The sequence below is a fragment of the Periplaneta americana genome, chromosome 3, assembly GCF_040183065.1.
Source record: "Periplaneta americana isolate PAMFEO1 chromosome 3, P.americana_PAMFEO1_priV1, whole genome shotgun sequence".
NCBI lineage: Eukaryota > Metazoa > Arthropoda > Insecta > Blattodea > Blattidae > Periplaneta > Periplaneta americana.
Window position 1 is genome coordinate 21,296,497 of NC_091119.1, and position 19,631 is coordinate 21,316,127.

The following is a 19,631-nucleotide window of genomic DNA, read 5'->3' on the forward strand; positions in this document are numbered from 1 at the left end:
CTGTCGTTGTTGTGAAAGGACATTAGTTGGCCGAGGTAGATGTATTCAGTCACATAGTCTAGTTGTCTACTTCCTACTGTGATTGGTATTTTGAAGTTGTTAGTCATGACTTTTGTTTTCTGTGGTTTAGTTGTAGTCCTACTTCCATGCTGTAGCTCCACTATCATTGCTTCCAGTTTTTTGGCTGACGTGGCTAGGAGTACAATGTCGTCTGCAAACCGTATATTAGAGTGTTTCTTCCCGTCTATAGTTATTCCGTCATTGAGCTTTCTCTTTCTGAACACTTCTTCGAGAAGGCTGTTGAACCGTGGGGTAATAAATACGACGTAATTTTGCTTTCTTTCGGAAACTGCTAGACTGTAGTTTGGTTTTAATTTTTTTTTAATTTTACCATTTGAGCATTACAGTTCTAAGTATAATAAAATAATTTTAAATAGTCTCAAAAAGGGAAGAGAGAAAATTTAATACTCGGGAGGTTCAAAATTTTAAGTCAGTCACTCTATATGAAATAGTAATAAGTTAGTTTTTTTTCCAGTTTGTGATACAACAATATTGAACAATAAAAGTGGTATCTGGACCGAAATAGACGGAAGCAGCGGTCATTTCAACTTACCGGATACGACCATGTCGAGATACTTCATTCCGAAGAGTGCCTCGTATGTTAACTTCCCACATCCTTCTTTGAGAGTGTCGTCGATCTCTTTCTGCAGTCGAGCCTGTACATCCGGATGTACAGCCAGTAGATGAGTTAAAAAGCACAAAAGCGTTGATGTTGTGTCGAATCCAGCCATGAAAAACACGACAGCCTGAGCTGCAATGTCCTCGTCATCCAGTTCTGTAATGAAAACGTGTCTGTCATAAGCAAGAGAGAGAAAATTCGTTTAAGCATCTTAAGTAAGGTAAAGTCGGCTAATTTCGCAGTATTAAGGTTTTCTGTCTATAGTTACACCCAAAAATGCTTGTAAAAATTTCCTTCATGCAGCAGTTAATCACTAGACATAATTGTATTGGTTGATATAAAATTTTATTTTTTAACGGTCTTACTAATAAAAACTCTATATACAGACGTTTAACTGTCTTATACTTATACAATGAGTAGCTCGTTTATACGTCGTGTGTAAATTCCTTACTAATAATCACTTCATACGTCGTGTATAACAGTATGACTGTTACACAGCTACGTCATAGTTTCGTCATTACTTCGTTACGAAAGGTAATAGAATATCTGAGGTTCTCTATTACATCCGGTAGAGTGCTCTACTGTGGAGTGTGAAATATCGATAGTACAACTAGCTCTAATCGATTACCACACTATATTTTGGCCAAAGAGTACAAGCTACAGCAATATTATTCTACTTATTCTGTGCTCTTTGGTGTGTTCTTCTGTGGTTACAAGGCAACCATCATCATAAAATGACAGTCGATACGAACAGCTGTTAGAGGAGCGGCCATTTTTTTCTCTGTATACAACGCTTAAACAAGGGGTTTCGTATATATAACTACTGCAAAGCAATTCCCATTGTATAGTTACAGCCTGTTTATACGTCCATAGCTTATTCACGGTTTATTAGTAACGTTTTCTGTCTCAACGCTGCATAAGTCTCGTATATAAACTATACACGGTTTATTAGTAAGAGCGTAGATGTATCTCAACAGGGAAAATAGCTCCATCTAAAACATGAGATCATATGTGTGCGTTTCAGGAACTCTTGTAACTCGGGTAATTTCGCAGTAATACTTGTGCATTTTTCAAGAAAATTCTTCTTAGCTCAAAACATGTTTTAATGTAATCTAAACATCAGTACATATTTACACACATGAACTGAACACACATTAACAAACTAGGTAATATATATAGAAGAACTGGGCTTCAGTTATTAACGTTAATAAGAGAAAAAGGCTTGCATATTAATTGTAAATTAATAAATTTATCTAACACATATCTGCATTAAACATTATGCCAAAGATAGAAAAGAACATTATGACAACTATTTAGGCCTAATCCGAATCCGCTGGCAAGAAAATTGTTGTTTCTCCTTTCTCTGCCATTGTTTGAAGGTAGACAGACTTTGCTCCTTTCAGGGACACAATTTTGTTAGGTTTCGTAACCAATGAAAACCCTGTTTCATCTAAATTCCAAATGAGATTAGGCTTGGTACTCAGTTCTGCCTTCTCATACACACTCCCTAGCACATTATAAAAGTCGTTCAAATTCGAGCGAGTTGAGGCTGCTGCTCTATGGTAGGACAGATTTTCTGGCTGGCGCATACTTAGTTCATAACGCTTCTTAAAGGAAGTTGGAATCTGCGTGCCACTCAATCTGCTCTGCCGGCAATCAATTAGTGGAAACTAGTTAAGAAATTGAGTACCGGCAAAAGCATATTACGAACAAACTATATTAGATAAAACAACAAGCAAGGGTTCAAATTAATCACAAGAATGTGGAGAATTCATTAATCACAGTTTGATACTTACAGTTCTGAATATCTCGACGATATACTGTCCAGAAACACAACACTGCAAATTTACTCACTCTATCTCAGCAAACACACACCTACTAAAGCAGATAGTTGTGTAACTTTCTCCAGAATGCATTGCAATGGGACCTTCCTGCATGAAACATCTCCGACAGGTCCTGGCATTTATCCGTATTTTTTGTAAGCTCAAACGAACACGGACAACTCCACAATAGGCTATGAGATGCTGCGAAATTAGCCCAGTTTGTCTTATACTTTTATTATTCCGTTAGACTTGTGAAAGAGAACCCGACTGTGCTCGTACAATGTTTGCAGACCCTCAGACCAGGCACCATTGTTTCTTCCTGTTCTGGAATGGAACAAGCCCAGAGCTTTACCCGTGAAGTTTATGATTTGAATTGAATGTATGCGTTGCTTAACAAAAGTCTGAAGGCCTATGAAGATCATCTTTTAAGAAGCCAACATAGATAACCTTAAAGTCAATAAACTTTATAAGGTTGTATAAAGAAATTAAATTTAAAAAATTCTGCGCTTGATTCTCGTCTGAAGCTCACGTGTCTTGGAATTCTTCTGTTCCGTGCAGTTGTCGTCCTGGAGAGTTCCCTTCTTGGCCTGCATTAGTAACTGCAGCATATCCGGCCTGACGATTCCTTCCCGCTCCCTGGTCGATATCGTGTCCTTCACCAAGGACCGGAAGAAATCCGCAATCTTTCCAGGAACGAGACTGTATCCTAACATCTGTAATAGAGAAAACATGAAACGACCGTCAGTGACGAAGCTAAGGTGTAAATACTGGATAGGCTGAAAAAATCCAGTTTGACTCTAATCATCCTTTCACACATAAAATTAGCAATTTCCGTTTCTTAATTGACCGTCTACTTAATATTCCGTTAAATAAAAAGAACTATCAAACAGAATACAAGTACATCTTACATTTAGCGCAAATTAACGGCTTCAATACAAGAATTATTACTAATTTGATAAGTAACGTAAAAATAAACTTAAATCGGAAACTAAAACAAACACTACTTTATTAAGACGTGTGAAGAAAGATAAGATCACTAACTGGAAACCTATGACATTTTTTGGCAACGTTTCGTATAAATTAGTTAATTTCTTCAAAAAATAAAAAAATCAACTGGCCTTTAGGACGAATAATAAACTCAATAACATCATTCCAAATAACTTAAAAAATCGTAATACATTTGTTAATAGTGGAATTTATTTATTGCATTGCAAAAACAGCCCTAGTACATATGTAGGACAAACCAAGAGAAATTTCCGCACACGCTATAGAGAACATGTTTCCGATTTCAAAATAATATAATAGAAAAAAGTCGAAATTTGCAACACACCTAATCAATCACAACCATGAACTTACAGGTATAGATGACACCCTCCAAGTTTTAAAAACTGTCAGTAATTATAAGTACATGAATGCCGCAGAGGAGTTTTACGTAGCCACCTACTCTAATAATAATAATAATAATAATAATAATAATAATAATAATAATAATAATACCCATTTACTTAATGAACAATATCCTAATTTAAATAACCCGCTTTTCAAAATTCTACAGAAATAATTCCGGTTTATCCACTAGGTTTGCCTGGTACACAGTTTTCTTTATTTTCTACATTCCACTGTAAAGCTCAGTCGTGTTGCTGCATCAATGGACTCGAGTCAACTTCTCCTCAACCATCTTGTAAATATCGTTAACCACGACTTCAAAATTTATACCTTTTCTTAATTTTCTATTTAATAAATTACCCTTTTATACTTTACAGGGCTTTAACTCCGTATGTCCATAAACAGCAGCGACCTATATACTGCAGCATATTTTCATCATTTTGGGAACTGCACCCGCATAAACTTGAAGATTGTTATGTCTTCTTTCTTCGTTGTGTACACTTATCAGTTAATACAATGTTATCAGCCTATCCCACGATTTCATGGTATCATCTTCCTGCTACATGTATTTTAATGGCGTATTGCTCAGATTGCCTATTATATCAGTTTTAATTTTTAACGATTCTGTTTGACTGGAATATCTCAAGTGTTCATTTTATGTTACTATGTTCTTTTAATGTGACCTGAAGGTGCCAAATTATTGATGAAAACATTTGTCATAACTTTTAAATACTACTTCATGTAATAATATAAAGGTTCAATGTATGTAATATTGTTAAGTAATTGACTGTAAGAACTTACACTATTTGATTGGTACTATACTTATCGGACCCAACATGCATTTAAAATTGAAAAAAATCTGCTTACGTTATATCTTCTTATACAGCAGATTTTTCTCGTTTTTTTTTTATCAAAATATCTTTTGTGACACAGACCCCACAAGAAGATGATATTCATTTTCACCCCGAAACAGAATACAGATAAAACAATATAACTTATTTATTCAGAGCACCTGTTAGCCAAGGATATTTCTTATACCATGAAAATTGAAAATTTCTATTTTGTCTTCCACCATCCGCTATTTTAATATGTAAATGTAGTGTCGAACTCATAACTTTGTAAGCACATATTGTTTCGTACGTCCAACTAAAACAGTTTCTCTTTCAATTCTGCAAAATAATGATTCTCAATGTCCTCTCACTATGAGTTATTTTACACAAAATCAATATGTAACACGCACACGCATGCACTTTTGATTAAACTAACGCTTCTCTCGTGAAATGGTCTTACCCGCTACGCAATCCGAAATGTTTTGAAAAACGAATTAAATTTTCGTCCGTAGAAGCCGCATTACTATCAAGATCTATCGGCGGAAGATTGTGACCATCGCATAGAGTATTTTGAGTACATACTTGTTTAGTACGAAGACTGGCTCCAGTTGTTCACCATCATTATTTGGAGCGACGAAGCCGCTTTCATATGAGAGGGTTTAAAACTGTCACTACTAGACGTTCACGATCCGAGAGTCACGATTGAGAAGTCGCAAAAACGTCCTAAGGTTACAGTGTTGTATGGCATAGCAATCAACGTTTGTGGGTCAGTTCATTCTTCGTAACACCATGAACGAAGAACGGTACAGTGCTGGAAAATTAAGTTAGGCATATCTCCTCCTGGGATGACATCAATGGCGTCATTTTCATGATAGATGCTGCCCACCCTAATTTTGCATTCGACGTCCGTGCCTGACGTAATCAAAATTTTCCAGGACGTTGGTTGGGTCGTGGTGGTCCGTATGAGTGGCCAGCACGGGGTCCACACCTCACTTCATGTGTCTTCTTCCTGCGGGTGTGGGCAAAGGAAGAGGTTTACCGCACGAACCCAAGAACTTTGGATGATCGCCGTGTCCTCACTGGCGTGTCTTAACAGTTCCTGTTGAAGTCAGTCGAGATTAGTCAAGAGATTAGACTGATGGAAAATGCCGGTGCACACGTGGAGTTTTAATTTTAATTACAGATGATTTATATCATTTCACACTCCACAACAGAACTTGTTTAATTACGATAGACAAATTATTAAGAAAGTTATTAGCAATTTCTAATAAGAAGTTACTTTCCGCTCACTCTGTAGATTTAAACTTAACATAAATAATTGCAGGTGAAAGAAAGAGAAGCGAATATGTAAGAAATGCAATACAAAAGTATACAGACGTGGACAAATTATAAACAAAATTGAAGATTTTTATTACATATTTTTACAAAATATGATTCTTCAGCTTAGACTACAGTTGACATTTTTGCGTATTTCGAAATTATTAGCAAAATTGAAGATTTGTATTGTATATTTTTTTACAAAATTTGACTCTTCAATTTGGACTACATTTGATATTTTTGCATATTTACAAATTATTAGCAAAACTGAAGATTTTTATTATATATTTTTACAAAATTTGACTCTTCAATTTGGAATACAGTTTACATTTTGGATATTTCCAAATTATTAGCAAATTTATATTTTTACAAAATTTGACTCTTCAATTTAAACTGCAGTTGACACTTTTGCATATTTACAAATTATTAGAAAAATATGAAGATTTTTATTATATATGTTTACAGAATTTGACTCTTCAATTTAAACTGTAGTTGACACTTTTGCATATTTACAAATTATTAGCAAAATAATAAGATTTTTATTATATATGTTTACAAAATTTGACTCTTCAATTAAACTACAGTCGACATTTTTGCATATTTCTATCTATTGTAATGATAGAAATATGCAAAATTGTCAACTGTAGTCTAAATTGAAAAGTCAAATTTTGTAAAAAGAATTATCATTAAAATCGTCAATTTTGTTAATAATTTGTCCACGTCTGTAAGAAAACAGTTGAATGTGTCAATGTGAAGTTCGGAATGCTCTTTTTTTTTTTTGCTTAATTTTTGGAAGTAGTGATGCTTGGAGTAAAGGGAGTGTGACATCTTTCACACCTTAATATATTAATTAAATATATGAAATGAAAAACACCTGAAATACGAATACATATACGAAAATACACATAAAATCATATCACGTAACTGACCTCCATTAGCCTCGGAAATAACATGAACGTGAATAATTTGAGAGCCCCAAAGTTGGTTGCACTCTGCCCCATCAGGAAGAATTCGTTCTTGGGCTGCTTTAGAGAGTCCACTTCAACCCCAAACGCTGTCGTAGCGATGACGTCATTCGAGTATCTTGTGTAGAAGTCCTTGAGCTCGAGGATCAGTAAGTTGCCATCTGCTTCGACGAAAAAAATTAATAACAGATATGAGACATTTGAAGACAGAAAATATAGCTACAGCAGTGGATAGAAATTGAGAGAATATTATATATAGATTGAGAATGTTAAACATGTTAAATAGAACGATTCGGAAAGCCGAATAATAAAATAAGAGAAAGAAAGAAAAAGTATAATAAATAAGAACACAAAAGGGATAAGACAGCACGTGACGGAAAAAAGAGAGAAAAAAAGATGGAATCAAATGATATAGTGAATGAGGGTAGGAATATTTGAAATAAATGAGTAACTATATTATATTGATCTCTCACTTGATTCCAACCGCTAAACTGGAGAATTCCCACGGTATCTTTGAACCGTGCCGTTACGTTTAGCACCAAATTTAAGTAAATACACAATCTTGCCAACATAAGAACACGACGTTGGTGTGTGGCGTCGTTGGAGGGAGAAATTTGTTTCTTTTCTCTCTCTACCTCCTTCGTTCTGAACATTACTGAGAGATAGCACCACTGTTAGCTACAATATATATTTGCGCAAATATATTGAAGTATATTACGTGACTTATTACGTGACTTAGATGAGAGTCTCGAGACAAAACAGTTTTGCTATATTTCTTTTTTTATTAAATGTTAAGCACTTGACTAATGAAGTGAATTATTTAAGAATATAGTCGCGAATTTTACTACCACCATTTCGATTGTGTTTTGTTTGGCACGGCTCGGTACGGCCTGGTGACTAGTGGCCAACGAGTAACGTCGACTATCGAAATTGCCCTGCCGTGGGTATTATCCAGTTGTTCCATTCCAACATAAGACTAAAATTTCTAGTAGATACCGATACTGTATTGTCTATTTGAAACTGCAAATGACGTTATTAGAATAAGAAGGGATAAGAGGCGGATCTACTCGAAGCCAGTCTGTCAGCTAGGCAATAATACTTAGTTACTGGCTTTTAAGGAACCCGGAGGTTCATTGCCGCCCTCACATAAGCCCGCCATTGGTCCCTATTCTGAGCAAGATTAATCCAGTCTCTACCATCATATCCCACCTCCCTCAAATCCATTTTAATATTATCTTCCCATCTACGTCTCGGATCGACCTGGTTGGCGAGTTGGTATAGCGCTGACCTTCTATGCCCAAGGTTGCGGGTTCGATCCCGGGCCAGGTCGATGGAATTTAAGTGTGCTTAAATGCGACAGGCTCATGTCACAGCAGATTTACTGGCATGTAAAAGAACTCCTGCGGGACAAAATTCCGGCACATCCGGCGACGCTGATATAACCTCTGCAGTTGCGAGCGTCGTTAAATAAAACATAACATTTTTTTTCTACGTCTCGGCTCTCCAAAGGTCTCTTTCCCTCCGGCCTCCCAACTAACACTCTATATGCATTTCTGGATTCGTCCATACATGTTACATGCCCTGCCCATCTCAAACGTCTGGATTTAATGTTCCTAATTATGTTAGGTGAAGAATACAATGCGTGCAGTTCTGCATTGCGTAACTTTCTCCATTCTCCTGTAACTTCATCTCTCTTAGCCCCAAATATTTTCCTTATACTTGAAAGATATGAATAACTGATGTACTGTACCCTTACACTCCCATTTTTTCTCCAATATTTATCGAATACAAGTAATTTCATCTGATTGCTACCGCCACTACTGCTACAACAAAGTATTACTTACTTACTTACTTGCTTTTAAGGAACCCGGAGGTTCATTGCCGCCCTCCTCACATAAACCCGTCATTGGTCCCTATCCTGAGCAAGATTAGTCCAGTCTCTATCATCATACCCCACCTCCCTCAAATCCATTTTAATATTATCTTCCCATCTACGTCTCCCAAATATCTTTTTCCCTCCGGCCTCCAAACTAACACTCTATACGCATTTCTGGATTTGCCCATACGTGCTACATGCCCTGCCCATCTGAAACGTCTGGATTTAATGTTCCTAATTATGTCAGGTGAAGAATTCACAACGAAGTATTAATAATAATAATCCGTGGCGCTATAGCCCGTGAAGGGCCTAGATCTACCAGCCGGCTGCTGGCCTCACGCTCACATGCCGAAGCAGAAGTGGACGATCATCCAACCAGAATGGAGGTATCGTGTGGTTAGCACGATGATCCCCCCAGTCGTTGTAGCTGGTATTCGCAACCGGATTTCGCTACCTATCGTAGCTCCCCAAGTGCATCATGATGCTGGGTGGGCACCGGTCCCATACACTGGCCGAAATTTCATGAGAAAATTTCTTCTCCCATGAGGACTCGAACCAGCGCGCATTCCGTAACGCGAGTCCTAGGCAGGATGCCTTTGACCACGACGCCACGGCGCGGGAACACAACGAAGTATTAGCAATCTTAAATGCAATATGTTGAAAAACAGCCTCTTGTCTAGTTCTTGACATATGATGGAAATGATACCGTCGTCGTTCAGGCAGAAGTCACTAAGTCCAAAATTGGCGAAGTCCATTATTTTAGATATTTTAAGGAATAATGCTTACCTACATGACAAGAACTTCACATTTATGCCGATAAAATTAACTAGGAGATGTAATCAGAAGAAAAAATAGGTTAAATTATGACAAAACAGATTTTTAAAATTTGATTAAACTTTAAAATCGCTGTAACTCAAAACAACAATTTTGGACTTAGTGATTTCTGCCAGAACGACGACCATACATACCTTTCGTGATAAACGAGTCCTCTGTGGGTGATGTCTGATAACACTGGTCTAAGAAATCTACAAACTGTTGACAGCACTCTGAGATCAGCACGAACATATTCTTCATCTTGCTGGAAGTGAAGGCGGGAGTCAGGGTTGATCTCATGTCTTTCCAAGTTTGGCCTGTACGAAAAAAAGAAATAGTAATGCAAAATATCCTATTTGTATTTGGTTATTCTTAAACGCAGTAACTAATACAAAGTCATGAAATAGTAACGTGTAGAGATCAGAATACAAGAATGAATTTCATGCGTAAAGTTGATAACCTCATTCACCAAGTTCAGGTTCTTTTAAAAATGGCCTTCTTTCCATAGCTTCCAGAATGCCCTTTTTCCATGTTGTCATAGGTCTTCATCTTTTTCTTCTTCTTGATGAGGTCCAATCATATGCCAACCTTGGTAAACTTTCCGTATTCATTCGCATCTATCTATCTATCTATCTATCTATCTATCTATCTATCTATCTATCTATCTATCTATCTATCTATCTATCTATCTATCTATCTATCTATCTATCTATCTATCTATCTATCTATCTATCTATCTATCTATCTATCTATCTATCTATCTATCTATCTATCTATCTATCTATCTATCTATCTATCTATCTATCTATCTATCTATCTATCTATCTATCTATCTATCTATCTATCTATCTATCTATCTATCTATCTATCTATCTATCTATCTATCTATCTATCTATCTATCTATCTATCTATCTATCTATCTATCTATCTATCTATCTATCTATCTATCTATCTATCTATCTATCTATCTATCTATCTATCTATCTATCTATCTATCTATCTATCTATCTATCTATCTATCTATCTATCTATCTATCTATCTATCTATCTATCTATCTATCTATCTATCTATCTATCTATCTATCTATCTATCTATCTATCTATCTATCTATCTATCTATCTATCTATCTATCTATCTATCTATCTATCTATCTATCTATCTATCTATCTATCTATCTATCTATCTATCTATCTATCTATCTATCTATCTATCTATCTATCTATCTATCTATCTATCTATCTATCTATCTATCTATCTATCTATCTATCTATATCTATATATCTATCTATATCTATATATCTATCTATATCTATCTATCTCTATCTATCTCTATCTATCTATATCTATCTATCTATCTATCTATCTATCTATCTATCTATCTATCTATCTATCTATCTATCTATCTATCTATCTATCTATCTATCTATCTATCTATCTATCTATCTATCTATCTACCTACCTATCTTATTTATTTATTTATTTATTTATTTATTTATTTATTTATTTATTTATTTATTTATTTATTTATTTATTTAACCTGGTAAAGAAAAGGCCATCAGGTCTTCTCTTCCCCTCTACCAGGGATTACAACTACAATATTAAGAATACAATTATAATTATAATTACAATTAATATTATATTTACAAATACAATAAAAATCAAGTACTAAAAGATTAACTGATTAATAAAGGCTAGACAGCTTATTGTAAAAGTTAAGAAGATAGAAAATTTTCTATTAAGTAAAAATTAAACCTACTCTACGCAGTAAGGAAATGCCTAATAAGATTTTTGTGTCTCCTGAAAATGTACTCAAATGGACATGTGAAGTTCCTGAAAGTGAGGGTTGAATTGACTTGCCTTTCAGATTAAAGAGACCTTTCCTCCACAACGGCTCGCCATACTCGAACGCAGTAGTTCTGTGATCTATGAAGTAATCGCAATCCTTCACTGTTACCGCCTTGATGAGTTCAAGGTCATTCACAATAATCACAGGATGTCGGAATATGAACAAGATGCTGAAAGGATGATGCTTGAATTTATTGTATACGTCTAGAATATTGTACTGAAAACACAATTGTTTGTACACTGCACGCCACATGTTTCCGATGAACGGAAGAGGCTGGCTGAAGGGGAGATTCTGCTTGGTGTAGCGGGTGTACGAACTCATGCCCCAGTAGTACAGTGCCAGTCCTAGGCCCAACAGAAGAAGGATCCAGTCCGAGAAAGACCATGTCCAGTCCCAAAGAGCCATCTTGGCTGCGGTTGGCCCACTCTGTGATTATTCTGGAAAATAAATTCAAAGAGGAAACAATGTATAGTCCAGATTAGTTTACGTCATGCCCTAAGGGTGAAACCTAACCATTTTTTTCCCATTGCTACATCGGCCTATACTAGTGAATTATAGTGATTTTCTAGTTCTAGGGTTGACATTTCTGCTAAACTGGAGAATTAGCACGGTAGCTTTGAACAGTGCCATTACGGTTATCAAATTTAATGTTAATTTATGTTGCCAACATAAGAACATAATTTTGATCTGTGGTGTCGTTAAAAGGAGAAATTTGTTTCTTTTTCTCTCTATCTCCTTCGTACTGAACATTACTGAGAGATAGCACCACTGTTACTATCATCTATTTCAATGATTTTTCCCTGGACCACAATTTGCTTGGACGACATTTCTACATAGAAGATTAAGACAGATCTTACAAGCGATCTCCAGTTACTAACAGTATGGTCATCAAAATTGTGTGTCCATTTTATCTCGAACTAAACTCTCTCTCGCATTTTTTGTTTAATCACGGCCGAATGGGTTTATCTCTTCGGTATCGATGTTTCTAGTCGGTCATGGCCTTTATGACAGTTTTTGTTTCGTAATATTGATAAATAATAATATAATTAAAGCGGTGAATAAGCGGTACTTAACGCTTTGGCGAATATTGACCGGAAATTTACTTTCCGTTATTTAAATGATATTCCGTGAAACACACCTTTCTTTTCCCTTTATTTCGTTGTCATAACCTACTTTAACATCTTACTACATATGTATTTTCTTTTAGTGCATTCAAAACATCGTCGTTGTACTGCATAAACCTTACACTTGACTAATGGAGTGATTTATTTAAGAATATAGTCGCGAATTTTACTACCACCATTTCGATTGTCTTTTGTTTGACACGGCTCGGTACGGCCCGGTGACTAGTGGCCAGCGAGTAACGTCGACTACCGACATTGCTCTACCGTGCGTGTTATCCAGTTGTTCCGTTATGTTGACAGCAATAATTTTGGTTTGCAGTAAAAGAAACATCCATGTATTGTGGGTTCCTATCAACACAGCATGGCGCATCCTCAGGTTGCGGATAGAGGAGACGGCCTCCAGATATGGAGGGTAGCTGCGAATATATTGAATAAGCAGTCGCGGACAGTCGATGAGGGGTGGTCCTCCAGCTTGGGGGTTGGACGAAGGGCTAACAACCCTTCACCGTAAAAAAAAAGCTTGTTACGAATCCTTCAAATAAGCCTCGGAATGGGACTGATTCTCTGGCACGACCAAAAATATTGAAATGGATTTGAGGGAGGTGGGATATGATGATAGAGAATGGATTAATTTTTCTCAGGATAGGGACCAATGGCGGGCTTATGTGAGGGCGGCAATGAACCTCCGGGTTCCTTAAAAGCCAGTAAGTAAGTAAGTAAAGGAAACATTGAAAATGCAAGTAACTAAGCTTGTGAATTAATAATTAATTAATAATACCGGTATTAATATTAATATCAATACACAGTTCAGTTCTGTTTCGTTGTGATTCCAATAACTCTATATTCAGATATATTCAGTTAAATATAATTAAATAAGAAATGGCTCATAGACGTACTTGGTATGAAACATGGACAGAAACATATTTCATATTTTAATTAATTCCTTCGATGTTTAGATTCTTATTAAAATATCCAAAAGAGGCAATGGCATGGTAGGGATTACTCGAAGGAAGAAAGTGTTTGTAATATTTATTTCAGAGCGGTATTATGTTTTCGGAATTCTTACAAATCATTTCACGTGATCAGACTAAATATATTTTAGGTTAGGTCTCATGAATCGTAAACTGTTTAGACAAAGCAATGAATTTCATGTTGTCAGACAAAATACATTATAATATTAGATCGTAATAATCCTAATTACTAACATGATATGCAAGGAGTCCAAGAGGAAAAGATATCATTTCATAAATTATTGAACCGTTTAGGAAACACCTTGCAACTTTAAGATGAGATGCGGTAAATGGACAAGACATTGTTATTGTTAATACTATACCATTATTATTGATATTATTACTACTATTATTATTACTATTATTATTATTATTATTATTATTATTATTATTATTATTTCAGTACGTAGATTGTTGAGAAGTTTTTGTTAGAAAATATGAAATTTACGATTTTAAATGTAGTTGGGTAAGAGAGATATACATAGATGTCAGGAAAATTAAATTAATTTATCGGTAATTTATAGTTATATGGCCGTCTTGTATGACTGCACCATTAAGTGTAACGTAGAATAAAAACGTATATATATATATATATATATATATATATATATATATATATATATATATATATATATATAATCCATCTGTGGTAGAATGAAGACTCTTACAACTCAAATTGTTTGAGAGTTGTTTTTCAGATGAGTTCAAGTTCTGATTGAGGCGATTTAATATTAGGTTTCAGAAATTTTACCTAGGAAGTTCAAGAAACTTATTGCCCTGTAGCTATTGTGATTTGTTGATTCTTTACCAGAATTGTGGACAAGATTATTTTAAACTAGCCGTACCCGTGCGCTCCGCTGCACCCGTTAGAAATAAATATAAAGTAATTACATAATTAAAATAGGACATTTGATCCAGGGAACACTCGTGGTAGAAGGATAAATCGTTTGTTATGTTACTTAATTTAAATTGTATTTAAAAAATTAAAATGCGATCATTTTGATCCGGAGACCACTCATTTGGTCATAAAAATTATTTTAGAAAATACAGGAAACGAATGAACAGAATAGCCTATCACGTTTTCTGTGCATAAGAAGCTATTTTAATCTTACCTGTCCTCGATTCACTCAGAAGTTACTGTAATAACATTATAGCATTATGTCCATCTAGAGAAACTACACTTTCCAATGGTGAATTAATAATTAATTATACAAATCGGTTAACTTAGCTTCCGGTATTACTTCATAAAACACAGAAACATTCTCTGTAGGCTATGTTTAAGAGCTTTCGATTGTTGTTGGCCAAGGCCCCTTATAGATGAAGCCATTTGTTTTTTATTTCATTGCACCGCATTATATGGCGTTGTTATTGTAATTTTGAAACTCATTTATATCATTAAATATCAGTCCTATCAAAATTTTGCGTAGAATAAAACTTATCGGAAATTATTTTTAAAGAAACTTTTGTTATGTAATATTTTTCATGAAAATTAATAATAAGGGAGATATTTCGATTTATTTAATTTAAGCCCCCTTATAATCCCCCTTTTAAATAAAATGTTTTGAATGTCATATAGCCTAAATTCTAAGTTACAACGAACTTAATTTATATTCCAATTTTCATATAAATCGGTTCAGCCATTATCGCGTGAAAAGGTAACAAACATCCTGACAGACAGACATACAAACAAAAATTTCAAAAAAGCGATTTTCGGTTTGAGGGCGATTAATTATATATGTTAGGACCAATTATTTTTGGAAAATAAAAAATTACCAGAAAAATTTTGGCTACAGATTTATGTTTAGTATAGATAAGTTCCCAGTTTGAAATGGTTGTGTTTCTCTACATATTAACAGTTTGGTTCCATACAGATTCCATTATGATTTAGAGGGCTTAGGGTTTTTTTCGATATCCATTTCGTTGCTATGGTAACTGTGTCACGATTGTGTAAACAATTGAGGTTAAGAATACAAACAGCAACATATTTGGTGATCGTGTAGTTGGTAGACATTTTCCGAACATTTGGCCTTCTAGGTCACCAGACATAAATCCGGCTGTCAACTGGTTAAAGGGTTACCTCAAATAAAGGGTATTTTTTTAGTATAGACCTACTCGTGAGGAACTGAAACAATCGATATCTGATGTCATTTAATCCTTAAATTAGCAAAACTTCATTTCTCACACTAGTTTATTAAACCTTGTCGGACTGTAAAGAAAACAACTATCGCAATGTACATATTTTATATGTTGTGCAATATTATAGTATTGTGGAATTTTAATTTTCCTACCAATTTTTTTTCTATTGTTCTATTAAAATTATAGCATATAGCCTATTAACCTGTTGTATCCTATAGGATATTTTGTCAATTTAAGGGCTAAAATATTCCTAGGAAAATGCTTATTAATGCCGTTTATAACATATAAGAACGACTATTTCTTATTGAACAAAACGGTAGTGGTCATATTTAACTTTTTTGTTTCTTGTTTCTTCTTGTTATATAACTCCCATTTCTTTACGAAAGAATTGATGTTTTTTATTTTTGCAGAATCTAAAATTTTGTCAAAGTTGAAAGTCATTTGAAACTGGAAACTTAGTTTAGACTAACTTATATGACTAAAATATAAGCTGTTTTTCAAACTACAGTGAATTGGTAACAATATAGGCAAATTATATATTTCAGATGTGATTGCATGTCTAGGGAGTCTCGAACGCCTCGGTAAAAACTGAATCAGGACCACGTGCTTCGGTAAGTAGATCTACTGAATTATCATTTTAATTTGATTAGAATCTACGTGAGATTTTGATCTTCGTGCAAGGTTCAGTTACGCGTTTCTTTTACTTGTTGAGTTATGTACATAGTGAAATAATTATCTTTTGTAGGGTGTATATATGGGCTGAATCTTAGAAAGAAACTATCGGCTAGAAATTCTGTTTTGTTTAGTGATTTGTACACTTTCATATTATCTATATTATTTTGCATAGACGAATAATGATTTTACTTAGATTTTTCTAGCATTCTTTCAGTGAAAGACCGAAATTCACTTCACCTCGCGGTGAAAGCCAGTTTTGTTTCGAATTGTTTGTACATTACTATGCGATCTTGTTCTGCTTATTGCTCGTTAATAATAATAGCAAATTGTTTTTGCTTGAATATCTCCGAATTGATTCCATTGTCGTCTTGCTTCCTTTTGGGCTCTAATGAAGAACTGCATTTTGTCTGCAATTATCTGTTCTTCACACTCAAGGCAATGAACTTTTTTTACTTCATGTGAGGTAGTTATTATGGTATCAGACAACATCAGTATTGCTGTGTCCTTATCTCAGATATTTCATATTCAAGAATTTTCTGAAATACTGTATAGACATTGTGTATCCATTTCAGTTTACCTAATAATACGATGCTTATTGGTTGAAAATATCTAATGATGGACGTGAAAAAAGTTATAATCTCTGTTACGTGACCAGAATCTATTACTGTTAAACATTGCTGTAAAATGTTTTATCGCTTTATAAGCAGAGCTTAAGACTGTCCGGGTGATGAGCGGCATTGCAAGAATATGTCGTTGCTTCGAGTGGTCCGAACACAGCACCAGTGTATTATATTGGGCGTACTGGAATTGGTTCCCAGCTTATCCTAGAGCTATACTAGAGTTGATTCCAGCCTAGGTCATATACATACCCAGATTGTTCTGCGTTACAGGCTTTGACGGTAACAACTGTTGTCAGGTTTACTATGCTGCCATCTACTTGTTACATAAGGAGTCACGTTATAACTCCCATTTGAATTTCATTAGCGACTGTGCTGCCATCTCGTGTTCGTTTACGGCGGACGGGTGGCGAGCCTGGCAGTTGTTCTCTTCAAAGTGCTGCCGATTTTAACATAGGAATGAGCAATCTCATATATTTGATCTGGGGTTCCAGGTTGATTTAATCTGTGTACTGCAATTGGTTCCCGCGCTAGACCAAGCCAGAAAACATTTCCCTTCACAATTTATACAGACTTAGGACTGTCAACTACTATATATGGTAGTAGGTAGGTTAAAAATGTTTTTCGCTTGGCGGACACGCTGCGTCGAATAAGTTAATAATTTTATTTAGAGTTGCAGTATCACAAAATGTTATGTTCGACGTTGCATTTCGTTATGATTATCTGGATCAGAAAGTTTCAAGAATCACTTACATCCTATTTTAACAAAAGTATATCTTTCACACCACCAGATAATGTTTCCTGAAAACCAAACTTGTTATCATTGGCCACTAAGAGTTTTTTCCCCTTTTTCACTGAGCATAGTAATGAAATACATCATTAAGTGCAATATGGCTGTCCTGTACTTCCACTGCCACTACTCTGCTAATCACTGAAATTCATGATCGGTATTTATATTTTAACGTAGATGGAGCCACGGGTCATGATCGATTATAGGTGGCGTTATAGGCAATAAAAACTACCTCATCTCCGTTGTTGATATTTGAACATTGTGAGCCTACTCATGCTGTTGATTTTTTTGTTTGGGAACTAACTGAAGAACAGTGATTATATTAATAGTACCTACAGATCTTTCAATAAAGATGAAATTAGGGAAACAATAAAATTCATTCAGAAGTAGAAATAATAAGTAATCATATACCAATGAGACTAGGAAACAGATCGCATTCTTTCCTACATGTTACACAGTTTCGTCTTAAGTGTTGGAGAAGACAGAAATAAAGAAAGTAACAGTGAGAGCAATGATCCTTCCCATTTATAGCGACACGGTGGCAGAAGATCGAACTTGTACGTCCACTGTAATGTAGCGATGAATCGTGGCTAACGAGAAAGGCTACGGCGCGAATCGTGGTCACGTGGTTATCTCGGTCTAGTCATGGCCATCGTGACAATCGCCTAATATAAATAAATATTCAAAGGTCTTTGTTCAAAGTTTTAAAAAACAAAGGAATTGCTACATTAAATTAATGTTAAACGTGCATTTATATATACGTGTTCAATGTTGGCCATGTTATGAATGACTAAGAATGTGACGTCACGCGTAGACTTTCTCGTTACCACGGAGACGTGACGCAATGTTTTCATTATGATTGTACTGCGGATGTTATCAGTTCGGGTGGTAGGAAATAGAGGCGTGTCTTAGACCCATACAATAGATAATTTTCTCTTCACACATTTTGTGGACCGTAACGTTAATAATTAATATCCCCACAGGTAGGCCTACCTATATTACTTTGTCACTTACATAATGATATATTTTCCACTTTTACATACATTTTTGGAGATTATTTTATAATCCTCGTGTAAACTTATTTTTTGAAAAGATATTAATTTTCTTTTTGCTATGATAAAAGAGCAAGAAATACTGTTAGCAAAACTGAAAATTGTTGCGAAGAAATCCAGACGTTCGTTTTGACAAAACGTGCACACTTACAAAGACTTAAAAAAACAATACGTTACTCACTTAGGAGGAGCTGCGACCTTCACTGCATCTGGCGGAGACCGCCTCTACCAACTGTCTGTTTACACATACGTTACACCAAGGTTGCCAACACTCACATTGCCCTATCCGCCAGATTGGACTTACAAACCCGCTATAATTATATCCTCCACATTTAGAAAATTCTGTTATGTTATATACATAAAACCAGTCCGCCCAGTTAGCTCTGTGGTAGCGTTTCTGGGCTCCAGACTAGCCGGGTTCGATCCCCGGTGAGGTCAGAAATTTTCATGCAAAATTTCTACCTCGGGACTAGGAGCCATGGCGGTGCACAACTTACAATCACTAAATTGTGTAGTAATATGCCTGGGTTAAATCCTAAATCTCTCCGCAGTGCATATGAAGAGAAGGTATGCAGTAGCGCTCAAAAGTATTTTGTAGGGACATGACAGCCTGGAAAAAATAGACACCTGACAATTTTAATGAAACAAATCTTATAACTAAGTGTTGTTATTTATTCTAAATTATTTAAT

The 19,631-nt window shown here is 35.3% G+C and overlaps 2 protein-coding genes across 7 annotated transcripts in view; both read right to left on the minus strand.

The window, feature by feature from the left end:
- LOC138695820 (cytochrome P450 9e2-like) overlaps positions 1–19,186 on the minus strand; it is a 58,235-nt gene extending 39,049 nt beyond the window's left edge. For 4 of the 6 annotated variants that reach the window (XR_011331196.1, XM_069820070.1, XM_069820066.1 and 1 more), the window contains exons 1-6: positions 19,123–19,186; positions 11,549–11,974; positions 9,845–10,006; positions 6,965–7,164; positions 3,032–3,215; positions 614–835 (exon numbers count right to left, since the gene is read on the minus strand). Coding sequence is in view for 5 of the 6 variants with exons in the window: in XM_069820070.1 (XP_069676171.1) it covers positions 614–835; positions 3,032–3,215; positions 6,965–7,164; positions 9,845–10,006; positions 11,549–11,942 (1,162 nt within the window). In the remaining variant the exon portion in view is untranslated. Of the gene's footprint in view, positions 1–613; positions 836–3,031; positions 3,216–6,964; positions 7,165–9,844; positions 10,007–11,548; positions 11,975–18,932; positions 19,087–19,122 lie in introns of those variants that run through there. The other 2 variants (XM_069820068.1, XM_069820069.1) reach the window with 2 other exon arrangements.
- The window catches only part of LOC138695829 (cytochrome P450 9e2-like), a 449,657-nt gene that overhangs the window by 315,569 nt on the left and 114,457 nt on the right, over positions 1–19,631 (minus strand). The window lies entirely within an intron of this gene.